We start from the raw sequence: 18,129 nt of genomic DNA, 5'->3' as shown, positions 1-18,129 counted from the left end.
AAAACTTTCACCTGGCAACAGAGCCAACTATTCAAGTTTCATAAGATACAGAAAAGCACAGAAATTTACTGTATACAGAAACAAACCTACATGTTTTCTCTATGTCTTAAAGTGTAATACAACTAAGACTTTCACTTTGTTTCAAAGAAATTCATTCTATAATTAAGTCAATAAAATGATTTGGGTAGATTATTGCATTCAAAAGGCTGCTCCCTGCCTTACAAGGTTTCTTACAGCCAACTACTTCACTGTGCATGAACTGATGCCTACATTGGGAGGCACTGGGAGGGAAAAACACCTTGTACACAAACAGGAGAATCAACAGCAGCCAGCAGCATATAACCACATCACCCACAGGCAGCAGTAGTTTCACAGAGGAAACTAGGTGTGACAACCACAAACAGCTTCCTGCCAGAGTCCTCAAGGTCAACATGGTGCTTCTTGGTAGCACTGTGCTTAGCTTAAAGCTTCCTGTTCATTCTGATCAAGAGGAATCTTTAACTTGGGTGCAAATATTAAGTCGGTATCTTAAAAATATTAGGATGTTCCATCTCCAAATGAAGACTTACAAAATTTGGAGTGACCCTGAGCTTTGTCCTTAGTCCTCTTGTATTCTCTCTCAATTCATACCTCTAAGTAATCCCTCCTCATTTTATAGCTTTAAAAGCCATCTACGGCTGGGCATGGTGGCTCACGCCTATAATCCCAGCACTTCAGGAAGCCGAGGCAGGAAGATCATGAGGTCAGGAGTTCAAGACCAGACTAGCCAAGATGGTGAAATGCCGTTTCTACTAAAAATACAAAAAATTAGCTGGGCATGGTGGCAGGCACCTGTAATCCCAGCTACTCAGGAGGCTGAGGCAGGAGAATCGCTTGAACCCAGGTGGCAGAGGTCACAGTGAGCCGAGATTGCACCACTGCACTCCAGCCTGGGTGACAGAGCGAGACTCCATCTCAAAAAAAAAAAAAAAAAAAAAAAAAAGCTATCTGTACCCTGATGACCCCAGGACATATATACACAACCCCTAACCTCTACTGTGAACTGTGAACTCCGGTCTTGTATACCTCAACTGTCTATTCAACTTCTCTACTAGGATGCTTAAAAGACATCTCTAATTTAACATGCTAATAACCCTAACTCTTGATTCCCCTTCCCCCAGACTTGCTCTTCCTTCTTAATAAATTTCAGTAGTTAAATGTTCCCCGAATGTCTACTATGTGCCAAGTGCTGCATACAACACTGGTCACAGCCTTGGTGAAGCTTATATTCTAATGCAAGGAGACAGGTAATAATTCTTTCTACCTACCTCCCTACTTACTGTCAGACAGTGATAAATACGAAGAGAAACACTAGCAAGCAGAGTCAGGGAGAAAGGAAGTCCTGAGGGTTGGGGAGGATGTTGTGGTTATTATTGACATAGCAGTTGGGTTATCAGAGACCAGAATGAAGTGAGAAGGAAGCCACATGAATCTCTTGAAGCAATATGGTTTAGGCAGAGGGAATTGCAAAGGCAAAGGCTTTGTGTTGCAGGCATGCTTGGCATATCTGAAGAACAAAAAAGGAGGTTAATGTGGCATAAGTGGGTGAGGAGGGAGGAAAGTAGATGAATTCAGAGAGAGCCAGGGCCAGATAACTTACAACATTACAGGCACTTGTCAGGATTTTAGCTTTTATATCATTCACCCAACTGGAGACATCACTGTTCTCTTTTTCTCATACCCTAGATACAAACCCTCGGTAAATCCTGTGGGTGCCATCTCCAAAATATGGCCCAGCTACAAACCATTCTCTGAAGCAAGCCACCACAAACTATTGCCAGAATCATTCCAATAGCTTCTTAACTCCCTACTTCCACCCTTGCCTCTAATCCCACTTTCCCAGAAGACCTTTAAAAATGTAAATCAGTCACTCCTCTTAATAACCCTCTTAATGGCTTTCACCTCAATCAGAGCAGAAGCAAAAGTCCTTACGATGGCTTCCAAAGCCTACACGGTCTGTCTGGCTCTCTTGTTCCCTCTTCCCTGCATTTCTTTTTCTTCTTTTTTCCTTTTTTTTTAAAGACAGGCTCTTGCTCTGTCACCCAGGCTGGAGTGCAGTGACGCAATCACGGCTCACTGCAGCCTGGAACTCCTGGGCTCAACGAATCCTCCTGACTCAGCCTCGCAAGTAGCTGGGCCCACAGGTGGACACAACCATGGCCAGCTTATTTTTTGTATTAATATTTTATGTAGAGATGGGGTCTCACTTTGTTGCCCAGACTAGTCTTGAACTCCTGGGCTCAAGCAATCTTCTGCCTCAGTCTCCCAATGTGCTAGGATTACAAGCATGAGCCATCACACCTGGCCTCCCGTCACTTCTTACCACTTTTTCCCTCGCTCTATTCCTACCACACTAGCATTCTCACTGTTCCTCCAAAAAGCTAATCCTGTTCCAACCTCACGGCTTTGCATTTGTTATGCTCTCAGCTTCAAATACATTTACCCAGCTATTCATATGGCTTGCTTCCTCACTTACTTCTGGTGTGTGACACCGTTCCCAACCACCTTACCTACCACAGCCCACCCATCCCATTCTCCCCTCCCCTCAATATTTTGTATTACTACTCTATTTTCTTCATCTATCATCACCCAACATACTATATATTTACTTGTTTATCTCCTGTCCATCTCCCCACACTGGAATATAAGCTTCTTTAGAACAGGGTTCTCGTGGTTATTTTGTTCACTGCTTTATCTCCAGTGTCCAGGACACAACCTGACATATAAAATGCTTTAGGAATATCTGTTGAATGAATAAGCAGACCAGTCTCAACTCTGAAGCAGCTCACTTCCAGGTGAACTGGCCCTTGGATTACCCAGTGTTTCCCTGGTGGCACTTGCCAGAAGTTTGGTGTTTTCTGTTCCACCACATAGCAGAAGGGAAACTCTTGGCCTGCATCACTCTAAGTGTCTGTTTGAAATAATACCACGTGGTCCTGAAATTCAGTTTAAAAGAATTTTCTTAAAGACTGTAGATGCTCATTTTCTCCAGTCTCTTAAATGAAGGCCCCAGTCAGGTCAATTATCACTTTCTAAATGCCTACACTATGTTCACTACATATAAGACCATATATTACTGGCCCATCTTTTTAAAACCAACAATTATCAGCATGACACATTTGTTTAAATTTATATTAATTTTTCTCAGACCTCACTAAAATGAATGAAAGTTGATATTAACAAAGCAAATATCATAGAGATACCTTTTTCAATTAACAGAAGTATGATGAGAATTTTCTCCTTCATAATGTAGGCAAGTAAAACACAAACATGAAATTACCAAAATAAAAAAGAACCCCTGGCTTACCTGCTCCTGTATTTCTACTCTTCTGGCATGGCTAAACTCACCTTGTCAAAATGCTGCTGTAAGATGTTTTTCATCTGCACCCTTTCAGCAGTCTCTGTTCCTGAACCAGCGTTCAGACACCTTGAGAGAGTCCCAATTTCCTCCTCAGCATCCTCTCCAAGAAATATCCGCTCATCTAAATTCCCAACAGATAAAACATACTCCTCATAGGCCTTATTGATGGCTTTACTATAGGAAAAACAAATACAGACAAAATGTACTCTCTCACAGAACTGCCATTTCAATTAATTATTTCATTTTTTTATTTACTAAAAGTTCTAATAATTTTTTGAAAGTTAAACTTTGGTAGGGTAACTTGTAGTTATAAGAACTGGATAGTATAGCTGGGTGCAGTAGCTCCCGTCTGTAATCCCAGCACTTTGGGAGGCTGAGGCAGGTGGATCACGACGTCAGGAGTTCGAGACCAGCCTGGCCAATATGGTGAAACCCTGTCTCTACTAAAAATACAAAAATTAGCTGGGCAGGGTGGCACGTGCCTGTATTCACAGCTATTCAGGAGGCTGAGGCAGAAGAATCGCTTGAACCCGGGAGGCAGAGGTTGCAGTGAGCCGAGATCATGCCACTGCATTCCAGCCTGGGCGACACAGCGAGACTCCATCTCAAAAAACAAAACAAAACAAAAACTGGATAGTATCACATGTAATCCTGCTATCCCCAAGCTCATCCATCACACAGTACAAGTATTTTGCTGACAGTGTTTCAGCTGCTGGTAGGTGCAGCTTCCGGTGAGAAGCTTAACTATCTAGCTGCTCTAGGCACCTCTGAAGACTTCCACACTTACACATCATCAATTTTCACCCATATAGTTCCAAAAGAATTTATTTCAAAATTTATAATCCAGAAGCTTAAAGAAACTTCAAAAACAGCCATACAATTTTGAACACATTTAAAAAGTGTGCTTATATTTAGGTGACAGAATTTTTGCTTCCCTGTATTCTCTCACAAAACATATTCTCAGTTTTCAGAGTACAAACAATAAAAACACTAACTTCTGAAGTTTCCTAAGTATACAATTTAAAATATTAAAACATTTTATACAGAAGTACTCACAAACTCTCTCCAAAGTTCCCAGGTTCTAGAAACCCAGTGAGATTTTCTTCTTTTCCCTTAAGGAGCTATGATGAAACAAGAGATCCTTAAGTCGTCATGTTAAATCAAGTTTTTCTCCAGAAAACATTTTCACGTTATTTCTTTGCTACTTACAAACCTTTTTTTCATAAAGTTTCCTAATATAGGGTTTCCAGAAATGTTCCTTTATCCCCTTTGCTTCCAAAACTAGGCCATCATGTAAGGAACACAGTTTCTCAATGATACAAGGGGGGTCAGAGGAAGGTTTAGAATCTTTAGCATGAAAATCTTCAGATAGGCCTATGGTGTATAGAATCACAAAACAGAGATATCAGCACACAATAAGCCAATTTGTAATAAACTAAAATGTAAAACATAGAGTATAATCAGTATACCACTTAGCATACAAATGTATAGGAAACAGTATATATGGGCCTATTTTAACGCTAAGAATTTGTCAAAAAATGGCAAATAGAAGTAAAGTGTATCATTACTCGAAAGATTTCAGTTATTCAATTATTTATGTAGAGATGGTTAAGGGAAACTTAAAACTTAAATTTTAGGATATCAAATTTTAGGATACTAAGATCTAAAAACCACAAAATACAACTTTGCAAGTAAGTCTACTTTTAAACAAAAAACACCACTTTAAAAAAATTACACTGTTCAGAGATTATATACTTTAATTTGAATGTATTAGATGTATTTCATACTAGTTTACAATTTATTCTTGCCCTAGACTCAGCACAAAAGAAAAAAAATCAAATAAAAATAAAAGAGGTAAAGGTCGGGCATAGTGGCTCCATTCCTATAATCCACTTTGGGAGGCCAAGGTGGGTACATCGCTTGAGTCCAGGAGTTTGAGACCAGCCCAGGAAACATGGCGAAACCTCATCTATACTGAAAAATACAAAAAATTAGCTGGGTGTGGTGGTGTATGTCTGTAGTCCCAGCTACCTGGGAGGCTGAGATGAGAGGATCATCTAAGCCCAGGAGATTGAGGCTGCAGTGAATTATGATTGCACCACTGCATCCCAGCCTGGGTGACAGAGACCCTGTCTCAAAAAAAAAATTCTTTTTAATTTAAAACAAAAAAAAGATAAAAGTGAAAGGAAGCAGCTTTTTGGGAATATACAAGGGAGTTATGATAGAAATGAGAGAAAGAACAGAAAAGAATATGAGGAACATTAAATTTACCATACCAGGAGCAACTGAACTCCACTAATTTTAAAAATCTACCTTGATTAGACAAGCTGAAATTTTAACTGAAATTACCTCAGAACTGAGAATCACCCAGAATCCTATTACAATATTACTCAAATAGCAGCAGCAATATTTATTTTAACTCTATACATACTTTTTAATATTTGCTTTGTAAATCATAATTTGGGCTTGTAACTGTTTATCATTCATAGAAATTATATACCTAAGTTCTATTAAATGCAATGCCAAAATCATCATTTCCATATATCTGTTAGTTTAAAAGATGAAAGTTCATTTTCTTTATTTTAGAACCATAACTATTCTTCTGTACCAAAATTTGAAATAAGATTCTTTCAACAAATTCTTTTTGATCTCCTACAATGTGTCAGGCACAAAGTTTGCCAATGTAGAAAAACATTATCAGCTTTAATGTCATCTTCGCAACTCTGAGTTTCTAAATGCCTTCTCCTTGTTGAGTATATATTTCAGAAACTTCTGAAGTTGTCATTTAAGACTTTAAACTTTGTAGTATCTGCAACTGTTTATCCAAAAATATTTTTACAGGCAGCTTGACTCTTAGTTATAAGTACCCTGGATAACCGTAATGACAGGAGCTCTTCAAAATACTGATGCTAGGAAACCTGTACAACTCCAAGGGTAAACATAACACAGAAACGCAGATTGCCCAAAAATCTTTGATTTACAAACCTACCTTTAAAATTAGGGTTCACAAGTTCTTTACGATTAGAACACTGAAGTGCATTTCCATAAACTAAGTCCAAAGCACACAGCAGCAGGTGATAAGAATTGACCAAATCATCACTAATCATGGGGAAATTACCTGCAGGATTATAAGCAGTTATAGAGTTAAATTAGCATTGACTTTGTAACATTTTAAAAATAATTTCTTCCTTTACTTATTATGACATTACAAAACAATTGTACAAAATTGACTCATTACAATAAGTGTTTTGGCAAATTTACATTTTGACATATTACTCTTATATCTTAATAAATTTATTTATTTATTTATTTTTAAGAGACAGAGTCTTGGTGGGTCACCCAGGCTGCAGTGCAGTGGTATGATCATGGCTCACTGTACCCTCAACCTCTTGGGCTCAAGGGATCTTCCTGTCTCAGCCTCCTGGGCAGCTGAAATTACAGGCACACGCCACCACACATGGCTAATTTAAAAACTTTTTTTAGAGATGGAGTCTTGCTATGTTTCCCAGGCTGGTCTTGAACTCCTGGACTCAAGTGATCCTTCTGCCTTGGCCTCCCAAAGTGCTAGGATTACAGGTGTAAACCACCATGCCTGGCCTTTAATAAATTAATAAATGTCTAACAGCTTAGTGAAAACTATAACTTTACTAAAAATGCCATTCATTCATTAAGTGTTTATTAAATACCTAGTAGCTGAATAAAACTTTATCATTGGTCTTTTCTTTGAAAATTCTGAACACAAAACATTTATAAATTATCTCAAACTGTAAGAAATTGTTTTTTATGAAAACATTTTTCTGTCATGAAAATTATTAGAAATACTTAGGAGACAGCCGAAAAAATAATTCACTTAATTATTCTCATATACATTTTTTTTTTTTTTGAGATGGAGTCTCACTGTCGCCCAGGCTGGAGTGCAGTGGCACGATCTCAGCTCACTGCAAGCTCTGCCTCCCGAGTTCATGCTATTTCTCATACACATATTTTTAAAAGACCAGAACTTTTTATCAGACTCCAACAGTAACATTTTTAATACTTTTCTATATAAACTCAGACAAATTAATGCAACAGGAGTACCATTAAATATCTTTTAATTCCAGAGCTAATAATCCCAAGAATAATTGCTGATGCTTGGTAACAGGGAAATAAGAAATCAAAAACCTAAACTGACAGAAACATGTAATTTCTGCAGTGCTGGTTGAACTCTAACACTGAACACATTTTTACATGTAGTTAAACCATTTTATTATTATCTTAATTTCCTAGAAATTAAGAATTATTTCTAGTTATTTTATAACTTCAAGCCCATCCTTTTTTAGTTAAACACTGCACATGTATGCTTCATGGTGATTTTACATTCTTGTATCATCAGATAAATTCAATTTAAATAGCTAACATACCTATGAAGAATTATTTCCAAACCTCAGCATTTCACACTTAACGCCTACCCAAGTGTACACGTACACACACACACACACACACCTGCAGCTTTGTTTCAGGTTTCCCTTTCTCTCTGTTCCTCCAAAGAAAGTTACCACTTACCTCAGCATATACAAAGCAATTCTTTTTCTGTATAGATGGAAACATTCAACAAATCAACTTAAATGAACTAAAGAGAAAAAAAAATTCTTCTCTGCCAAAGAGGCAAACGATAATCAACACATTAAACTGTGCATTGATACAGCCAAACCAACTTGCTTGGTTCTTCTATAAAGAGGTTTAATATTAAAATATACTTGGTTCCTCATGTGTAAAAAAGGAAGTAAGTAGCACCTACTGATTTCAGGCTACAAAGCCCATCACACCAACAAGCCTAAACTTGTTACTGGTGTGCACTTGCCATAGAAGGCAAAAAAAAAAAAAAAGGCAGCACTGTAACATCTAATAAAAAGCTGAAATGCCCCTAAAGATCAGAATCTAATTTAAATTAAATTCTAGGACTCTCTCAACATGACGTATTTTCTATTTCAAATCCTGACCTTACAAATAAATCTGACTTTGTGAGGTATTTTATCTTTTAATCAACAAAGATAACAAGTAAATAGAAATGTTTCATCTCCAGAGTTGGCTTATTTGTCATTAGAAAGGTGGCTATAAAAGAGTACACCTTTCCCCCAAATAAATGAGAACTGAATTAAAGCAATTAAATGACTATTAGAAAAGATCATCGTGTATTATAAAAGATCACAGTGGTGGACTGTGAGAGGACCAAGTTTCTTTTTTTTTTTTTTCGAGACACGGTCTCGAAGTCGCCCAGACTGGAGGTGCAATCTCAGCTCACTGCAGCCTCCGCTTCCCAGGTTCAAGCGATTCTCCCACCTCAATCTCCCAAGTAGCTAGGATTCCAGGCATACGCCACCATGCCCAATCCACAAAGGTTCTTAAGGTGGAATTATTATAAACTGAATTAATGAGATAAAAGTCAAACACTGAGTTAATTACGGAGAAAAAACCACCCCAACAGGTCCAGTGAGAACAAAATAAGGACAATGAAATTATTTTTTATTGTATTGTACATATTATATATAGTACCAACTATATTTACTTCCAAGTACACATATGCCATAAAAGACAAACAAAACAGATAAAAATCCTAGAAATGAGACATACTTGTCCAATACAATCATATGAAAAGATTACCATCATACATAATAGCAGTCACACATTCTAAAATTTGTAGCCGCTGTAAAAATGGTTTATATACTCCAAAACCTTTATTTCATGCCACTGATCATGTCGCCTTTATCATCACTAAAGAAACATGCCAGTGTCATGTATGACAAAAGAAAGATTTTTCTCTTGAATCAAGCATGCAGCTCAGGGAAGGATGGCGGCTCTCACCCTAATTAGCTAGAGAGGGACCAGGACAAATCAAACCTGGAGACCAACAATGCCACACATTCTTCCCAGAGGCTTTCACAGCCAGTATGAAACTAAGAACCAGGAACCAGGAGATCTGAGTTCAATCTTAGCTTTGCTCCCAGCAGCTAGTTTCTGGGCTCAGCTGCCTAATCTTTAAAGTAACTAAGCTGGCTGAGCATGGTGGCTCACACTTGTAATCCCAACACTTTGGGAGGCCGAGGTGGCAGATCACTTGAGGTCAGGAGTTCGAGACCACCCTGGCCAACATGGCAAAACCCCAACACTACTAAAAATACAAAAATTAGCCAGGTATAATGGTGCATGCCTGCAATCCCAGCTACTCAAGAGGCTGAGCCACAAGAATCACTTGAACACAAGAGGCGGAGGTTGCAGTGAGCAGAGATCATACCACTGCACTCCAGCCTGGGCAACAGAGCAAGATCCTGTCTCAAAAATAAAAATAAAAATAAAAAATAAAGTAAATGAGTTAAGCTAGGCCGGGTGCGATGGCTCACGCCTGTAAGCCCAGCACTTTGGGAGGCTGATGCGGGTGGATCACGAGGTCAGGAGTTCAAGGCCTGCCTGGCCAAGATGGTGAAACTCCATCTCTACTAAAAACTACAAAAAATTAGCCGGACACGGTGGCAGGCACCTGTAATCCCAGCTACTCGGGAGGCTGAGGCAGGAGATTGCTTGAACCCGGGCAGCAGAGGTTGCAGTGGGCCGAGATCGCATCACTGCACTCCAGCCTGGGCAACAGAGTGAGACTCCATCTCAAAAAAAAATAAAATAAAGTAAGTTAAGCTAGTTAATCTAATAATGAGAGTCTCTCTTATACTTATGAAACTCCTTCCAGTTCTAAGATTCTTTGTTAACTTTGCATTTTATTGAGCCATCTTAGTGGCAAAGGCATTCCACATAGTATACAGAAGAAAGCTATGTAATAATATAACTGCACTTTCCTATCTACTTTAAAGAATTGTTTCTACATAGAAATATAAAAAGGAACTGGGCGCAGTGGCTCGTGCCTATAATTCCAGCACTTTGGGAGGCCAGGGCAGGCAGATCACCTGAGGTCAGGAGTTTGAGACCAGCCTGGCCAACATGGTGAAACCCCATCTCTACTGAAAACACAAAAATTAGCTGGGCATGGTGGTGGGCGCCTGTAATCACAGCTATTCGGGAGGCTGAGGCAGGAGAATTACTTGAACCTGGGAGGTGTAGGCTGCAGTGAGCCAAGATTGTGCCACTGCAATCTACCCTGGGAGACAGAATGAGATTCCATCTCAAATAAATAAATAAATAAATAAATAAATAAAAAAAGGGCAAAAAATAAGAGAGATGTGTATTTCACTGAATGCAGACCTTGGGTAGGTTAAATGAGACAAGAAAAAAGGGAAAGAAAATAAATAGTATATAAAAGCATTTGACTAAGTATACTTATCTGAACAAGATACAAAAAAAAAATCTGAACAGCTCTGAGGTTGATCAGTAATTGCGCTCAACTAAATAAGATACATCTCATGAAAAATAGAGTTCACAATACAAGCATATACAGAATAATGTGTTTTCAGCTCATAATTTAAAAGAGTAGCTTTGGGTAGAAAAGATGTTGTATACAACAAAGTTAAAGGACTTTCCATTTAATAAGAGAAGATTTGGATATTGTAAAGAAATCCAATAGATCCTTTGATGAAAAGGCAATACTTAAAAAAGAATCTAGGATTAAAACCCTTGAGAAAATTTTCAGTGAAAATCTTTTCCTGATACATATTAGAAGTTGACAAAATTAATACCTGAAAATGTAAATAGACATATTAAATCTAAATAAATATTACTATTTTCTTACCTTTTGCATATATAAAAAGCACCCAACAAAAATGGAAAATTTCAGACACAGTACAGGGCTGTCGCCTTTGGGGGAAGAAAAAAAAAAGTATGAGACAACAGAAGAATCAGAAAAAAAACATCCCAAATGATTATAAATCAGGTGTAAAATAAAACCCACAGTTAAAGGGAGAGAGATCAGATTCAGCTTCACATGGAAAACGTGGACGTTCTGCCTTAACAAAATATTGGTAGGAAATAGCTGGGATCCAGGGAAAGAGCCCATCTCAAAGAAAAGAAAATTCTTAAAGAATTTTTTAAAGTTTTTTGAGGGCAAGATAGGTGAGGTGGAAAATAAAATGAATAAAAATAGTTCTTTTGATGACACAGCAATGCTATGCTGCTTTAAGACCACTATATGCAGTCAGATATGTCCTCATTTTTTTCTCCTTTATCATAGCTAATGATCTGTATCCCTCCCTCCCTCCTTAAAGATATTCCAGACTATATCAAATCACAAAAGGCCTTTTTAATGTAAATTATGAGCTTCCTATAATTCCTTATACTTCCATCCATTAAGAGTACCTGTTGTATATTGCCAAGTAGTCTGCCAAGTTTCAGACCTGCTTTAAGCTTGGCTTTTCTACCAAAACCTCTGACAACTTTTAGACAAGAAATCTGTGGTCTCCACCTCCCAACAGCCTTATTCTAACAAGGTGCCCAGAAGAACGAAATTCCGTGGAGAAGATTAGATTAGATTTAGTTCCAGCACTGCCATTAGCTAGGGTACACTTGCTCACCTGGGCCTTAGTCATTTCATCTGTCAAAAGATTATTCTACTTGGGTACAATACTGTACTTAATTCACCAGTCCATGGCAAGGATTAAATGTCAGTGTTCTGCTTTTAAAAGTAGCCTCTCTACCATAGGCGCATGATAAACTATTTCTAGTTTTGGTTGCCTACCAAAATAAAATTCAATTTTTTTTAGCTTAACACTTAAGCTACTCTTAATTCTGGCTCTACAACTTGAGAATTCTAGAAAAAAAAACTTGACTAACCTCCCACATTTCCTCTTGCTTTACTGCTTTTGTATCTTTTCTTGTTTCCTCTACACAGAAGGTGCTATCTGTATCTTCAAATTCACCTATCAAACTCGTACCCATCTTTCAAGACCCATTTCTACTTATTCCATGTAAACTTACCTGACTGGCTCATCCAGAGTGATTTCTTTTCCTCCTAAGTTTTACATCTGTATTCCCTCTGGTAGTCATGGGACTTTTATAACACACTGCATTGCATGCACTGGAATCTTCATACCTGCCTCATCTTGCTGACTGTACTGTAAGCTCTCAGAAGACAGAGACTGTGGGGTTTGGTGTTTTAAAAAATGCCTGTGTCCTACATAATACCTAACAGTATTTCCTGTGGATAAGTGCTAAACAAATAGTGACACATTTTCAGATAGTGTGTGAGAGATGCAGTATATAGTCACAGTAAAGCACATGGGTTCCCGCAGTCAGTTTCAATAAGAACTCCACACTTGGTTGTGCGACCCTGGCCAAATTACTTAACCTCTCTGAGGCTAATTTTCTCTATCTAACAACAGTATGAGTATCACAAGGTTGTCAGAGGGATTAACTGAAGTAATACATATTGAAGTCTTAAGAGTCCCTGCCCCAAAGTAAATGCTCAGTAAGTGCTATACATTATGACTATAGTTAACAGAAAGAGCTAACAGAAAGTATACAAAGTGATAAAAATGTAAAATCTCTAATAAAGTGATTTACTTTTTTTTTTTTTTTTGAGACAAGGTCTTGCTCTGTCACCCAAACTGGAGTACAGTGGTATGAGCACAGCTCAGTGCAGCCTCAACCTCCCAGGCTCAAGTGATCCCCCCACCTCAGCCTCCCCAGTAGCTGGGACCACAGGTGTGCGCCACCACTCCAAGCTAATTTTTGTATTTTTTGTGGAGATGAAGTTTCGCCATACTGTCCAGGCTGGTCTCAAACTCCTGGGCTCAAGTGATCTGTCCACTTCAGCCTCCCAAAGTGCTGGGATCAGGTGTGAGCCACTGCACACGGCGTTTTAAAATTCTCTTAATTAGAATTAGGTAGTATATATATCCTAAGAAATATCAAAACAAGTGCAATCTGAAATTATTTTCCAGATACTCCAAAGAAAGAAGATATCTTCCCATAAATGATCACATTGGCCTCACTCAGACTCAGTACAAAGCTTCTATTCAAACTTTAGAATACTTCATTTTTTATTTATTTATTTGGAGACGAAGTCTCACTCTGTCACCTAGGCTGGAGTGCAGTGGCGCGATCGCAGCTCACTGAAACCTCCGCCTCCTGGGTTCAAGCAATTCACCTGCCTCAGCCTCTCAAGTAGCTGGGACAACAGGCACACACCACCATACCTGCCTAATTTTTGTATTTTTAGTGGAGATGGGGTTTTGGTACATTGGCCAGGCTAGTCTTGAACTCCTGACCTCAAGCAATCCACCTGCCTCAGCCTCCCAAAGTGCTAGGAGAATATGTCATTTTATTTATTTATTTATTTATTATTAAAACGGAGTCTCGCTCTATCGCCCAGGCTGGAGTGCAGTGGCGTGATCTCGGCTCACTGCAACCTCCAACTCTGAGGTTCAAGTGATTCTTCCACCTCTCCCTCCCAAGTAGCTGGGATTACAGGCACCCACCACCACACCCCGCTAATTTTTTTATTTTTAGTAGAGACGGGGTTTCGCCACATTGGCCAGGCTGGTCTCAAACTCCCGACCTCAAGTGATCCACCCGCCTTGGCCTCCCAAAGCGCTAGGATTACAGGCACTCAGCCAGAATACCTCCTTTCATTTGTTTACTTATTTATTTATGAGATGGCGTTTCATTCTTGTCGCCCAGGCTGGAATGCAATGGTACGATCTTGGCTCACCACAACTTTTGCCTCTCGGTTCAAGGGATTCTACTGACTCAGCCTCCCGAGTAGCTGGGATTATAGGCATGCACCACCATGCACAGCTAATTTTTGTATTTTTAGTAGAGACGGGGTTTTGCCATGTTGGCCAGGCTGGTCTTGAACTCCTGACCTCAGGTGATTCGCCTGCCTCAGCCTCCTAAAGTGCTGGGATTACAGGCGTGAGCCAACCTGCCTGGCTCAGAATGCTTCATTTTAAATAGTCAATTCCCCAAAACTGTAAGTGAGCTAGACCAGATGCTTCTGTATCAGTGGTGCCATCTATATTAAAATGTAAATAGTTCTAGTTTTTTTAAACTTTTTTTCCTCCTGGTTTGTCATTCCCCCATTTTATTTTTAAAAGGTTACACTTAATGTAAACATCCTTCACAGTCTGGGAAAACTTTTATATTTAAAGAGAAGCAAACATTATTTATTCTAGCCAAATAATTTTAACTCCTTTCCCTTTACTTTTCTTGTCAACATTTTTCTAATTGTTAGAATTTTCATTTCTACTTTATGAAAAAACTTTCAATGATAAAGAAGGAAAATGTGTATTCCATAACTGCCTTTATCTATCAGGAAAGGTAGAAAACACTGAGTCAGACCATGCTTATAGACTTTGCAGAAGTGATCAGAAAGCACAAATTCATAATAGTTTCAGTTCTCCTGTCTTTTCCCAATCCAGTCTCTCTATTCTGAATTCATTATAAACATCAAAATACATAGAGAAGTCATTTCAAGGGGATTATTTATTACTCAGTTTGACATAAAATAGTCTATACAATCACTAGTAGAAAATATAGTGGTTAATATAGTGATCTATATCTAGGGCAGTGCTCCCTTCGGCAGCACATATACTAAAATTGGAACAATACATTGATTAGCATGGCCCCTGTGCAATAAAAAATATATATATCTAGATACAGATATAGATACATCTCCAAGGCGGCGAAAGGGTGAAAATCACTGAAGTCTGACTTGTACAGTCTGCATTTTTTGTTGCTTAAATGAAAAAGGAAGGTTTCAGAACAAGGATCACTGAGGAAAAAATAATAATAAAATAAAATAAGAAAAATGAAAGTTTATAGAAACAAAGACCTGTATACATTTAGCAATATGAAAAAAGCCACTCTTCATGGCTAACCCACAATGAAAAGCAAAAAAAGCATCATTAAAAGAAAACAACTGGGGAAAAAGATTTTTTAAATCTTATTTCTTTTTTAAAACTAGAAAAAAAAAACCTAGCAGAATATCAACACTGCAGCACAGACTAACGTGTATTCCTGATGAACCAACAAGAAAACCTACCGCTGTTTCCTTCCTCGCTGCTGACGAGGTTGCTCCTCTTGAGGGTATTTAAAGATGTCCTGAAAAATGGGTTCATATTTCTTAAAAATTACAGCAGAAACAGTGAAGTTTCTTTCTAATCTCTCAGTACGTTCTCTGAAATGTGGGGGTAGATTTGCCATGTCTTCCCACTTCTTCATCTTATTAAAAAATTCGATTAAGCTGGTATTAAAGACAAACAAGATATTTCATAATTAACATAAGGCTAAAGTATACAAAAGTAAGTATTCAAAAGTAAATCAATATTATCTCATTAAAATATATTACTTTTAGACAGTGAAATAAAATCACAACTCATGTCTCTGACTAGCTTAATTTCTTACAGATTGGTATATTCCTCTGATCCTCCTAATCCATTTTGTTTAAGTTACCTAAAGTATTTGTTAACTATGAAATATTTGAAAATACAAACCAAAATTAACAAGAGTAACCTAACCAACATTCACGCTGGTTCACTGCCAGATTTTTAAAATGTTAATATATTAAATAAATTTTGTCGTTTTTGTTTTTGTAAGAGATAGGGTTTCGCTCTATCACCCATGTTGGAGTTCAGTGGCAAGATCACAGCTCATTGCAGACTCCTGGGCTTGAGTGATCCTCCTACTTTGGCTTCCTAGAACACTGTGATTACAGGTGTGAGCCACCTCCTCCTGCCACTTCAGATTTTTTTTTAAACTAGCAACACTATAGAAACAGTCAAGGCCAGGCGCAGTAGCTCACACCTGTAATCCCAGCACTTTGGGAGGCCGAGGTGGGAGATTCACAAGGTCAGGAGTTTGAAACCAGCATGGCCAACATGGTAAAACCCGATCTCTACTAAAAATACAAAAAATTAGCTGGGCGTGGTGGCGGGCACCTGTAATCCCAGCTACTCGGGAGGCTGAAGCAGGAAAATCACTTAAACCTGGGAGGCGGAGGTTGCAGTGAGCCAAGATCACGCCACTGCACTCCAGCCTGGCGACAATGCGAGACTCTGTCTCAAAAAAGAAAAAGAAAAAGAAACAGTCAAAATTACCATTTTATACTCCTCCCTAATCCCATCCTTACCCTTCTACCCCAAAGATAAAAACCATTCCAAAGTTGGTCTTAATCCTTCCTATGTTTTCACACTTACTACACATACACATGTATATGTAAACAATAAGCAATATCTTATTACATGTTTTTACATTTTATATAAATGGTATCATACTTCAGTGGTATTCTGCAACTTGCTTTTTCACACTCAATAATGTTTCTGACATTAATGTTGATATGTAAGATATATTCATTTTAATTGCTAAAAACATTCTTTCATATGAACATACAATGACTCTTTGCATTCACTCCCCAACCAATGGAAATTTAGGTTGTTTCTAATATTCCATGATAACAAAAAATGTTGTAATGAAAACATCCTTATACATGTGTGCAGGAGTTTCTTTGGGGACTACTCCAAGAAGTACAGTAAGAGAATGTGCACCTTCAATGTTACTAGATACCACCAAATTTGCTAGTAAAGTAGTTGTGTCAATTTTGACTCTCACCAATGTACACCAGCAATATAGAGTTCCTGCCTGAGCGCAGTGGCTCATGCCTGTAATCCCAGCACTTTGGGAGACCGAGGCAGGTAGATCACTTGAGGTCAGGAGTTCGAGACTAGCCTGGTCAACACGGTGAAACCCGGTCTCCACAAAAAATACAAAAATTAGTCAGGTATAGTGGTATGTGTCTTTATCCCAGCTACTCTGGGAGGCTGAAGCATGAGAATCACTTGAACCTGGGAAGTGGAGGTTGCAGTGAGTAGAGATTGAGCTACTGCACTCCAGCCTGGGCAGCAGAGTGCAGAGTGAGACTCCATCTCAAAAAAAAAAAAAAAAAAAGAACTGAAAAATAAAAAAAATAGAGTTCCTGTTTCCCTGTACAGTGACCAAACTTGGTATACCAGACTTCAAATTTTCCCAATGATAAGAATAAAATGTTGGCCAGGCATGGTGGCTCACACCTGTAATGCCAGCACTTTGGGAGTCCAAGGCGGGTGGATCACCTGAGGTCGGGAGTTGGAAACCAGCCTGGCCAACATGGTGAAACCCTGTCTCTACTAAAAATACAAAAAATTAGCCAGGTGTGGTGGTGCGCATCTGTAATCCCAGCTACTTGGGAGGCCACAGCGGGAGAATCGTTTGAACCTGGGAGGCGGAGGCTGCAATGAGCTGAGATCACGCCCCTGCACCCTGGCCTGGGTGAAACAGCAAGACTCCATCTCAAAAAAAACAGAATGAAATGTTATCTTTCTACTTTGAAAGTCTTTATTAGTGACAGTGAATATCTCTTCCTGTATCTGTTAGCTATGTGAATTATAACCTTTGTGAAGTCATGTTCTTTATTCATTTTATTAACCCTGTTAGTAGTTCCTGATATAATTCTAGATACTGATTCTTTGGTCAATGTAACTCAGGATGGAGTTAAAGGTTAAAAAAAGATTACTAAAATTCACAACGTCAGCTAAAACATGACATTGTGAATTATTTTATTTTATTTATTTGTTTTGAGATGGAGTCTCGCTCTTGTCACCCAGGCTGGAGTGCAATAGTGCTCACTGCAACCTCTGCCTCCTGGGCTCAAGTGATTTTCCTGACTCAGCTTCCTGAGTAGCTAAGATTACAGGCGCATGCCACCACACTCGGCTAATTTTTGTATTTTTAGTTGAGACGGGGTTTCACCATATTGGCCAGGCTGATCTCCAATTCCT

At 38.6% G+C, this 18,129-nt stretch overlaps 1 protein-coding gene and 1 non-coding gene across 4 annotated transcripts in view; one reads left to right on the top strand and one right to left on the bottom strand.

Moving 5' to 3' along the window:
• The window catches only part of RBL2 (RB transcriptional corepressor like 2), a 68,251-nt gene that overhangs the window by 44,478 nt on the left and 5,644 nt on the right, over positions 1-18,129 (bottom strand). For all 3 annotated transcript variants that reach the window (XR_008621492.2, XM_055100540.2, XM_003822012.5), the window contains exons 3-8: positions 15,360-15,560; positions 11,112-11,176; positions 6,390-6,518; positions 4,614-4,774; positions 4,457-4,521; positions 3,388-3,574 (exon numbers count right to left, since the gene is read on the bottom strand). Coding sequence is in view for 2 of the 3 variants with exons in the window: in XM_055100540.2 (XP_054956515.2) it covers positions 3,388-3,574; positions 4,457-4,521; positions 4,614-4,774; positions 6,390-6,518; positions 11,112-11,176; positions 15,360-15,560 (808 nt within the window). In the remaining variant the exon portion in view is untranslated. The remainder of the gene's footprint in view (positions 1-3,387; positions 3,575-4,456; positions 4,522-4,613; positions 4,775-6,389; positions 6,519-11,111; positions 11,177-15,359; positions 15,561-18,129) is intronic.
• Positions 14,885-14,989, top strand: LOC112437524 (U6 spliceosomal RNA). Its single transcript, XR_003026116.4, has one exon. It is a non-coding gene; the product is annotated as a U6 spliceosomal RNA (small nuclear RNA).

The sequence above is a fragment of the Pan paniscus genome, chromosome 18 (genome assembly GCF_029289425.2).
Source record: "Pan paniscus chromosome 18, NHGRI_mPanPan1-v2.0_pri, whole genome shotgun sequence".
NCBI lineage: Eukaryota > Metazoa > Chordata > Mammalia > Primates > Hominidae > Pan > Pan paniscus.
Note: the sequence above shows the minus strand (reverse complement) of the source record. Positions and strands in the feature narration are given on the sequence as shown.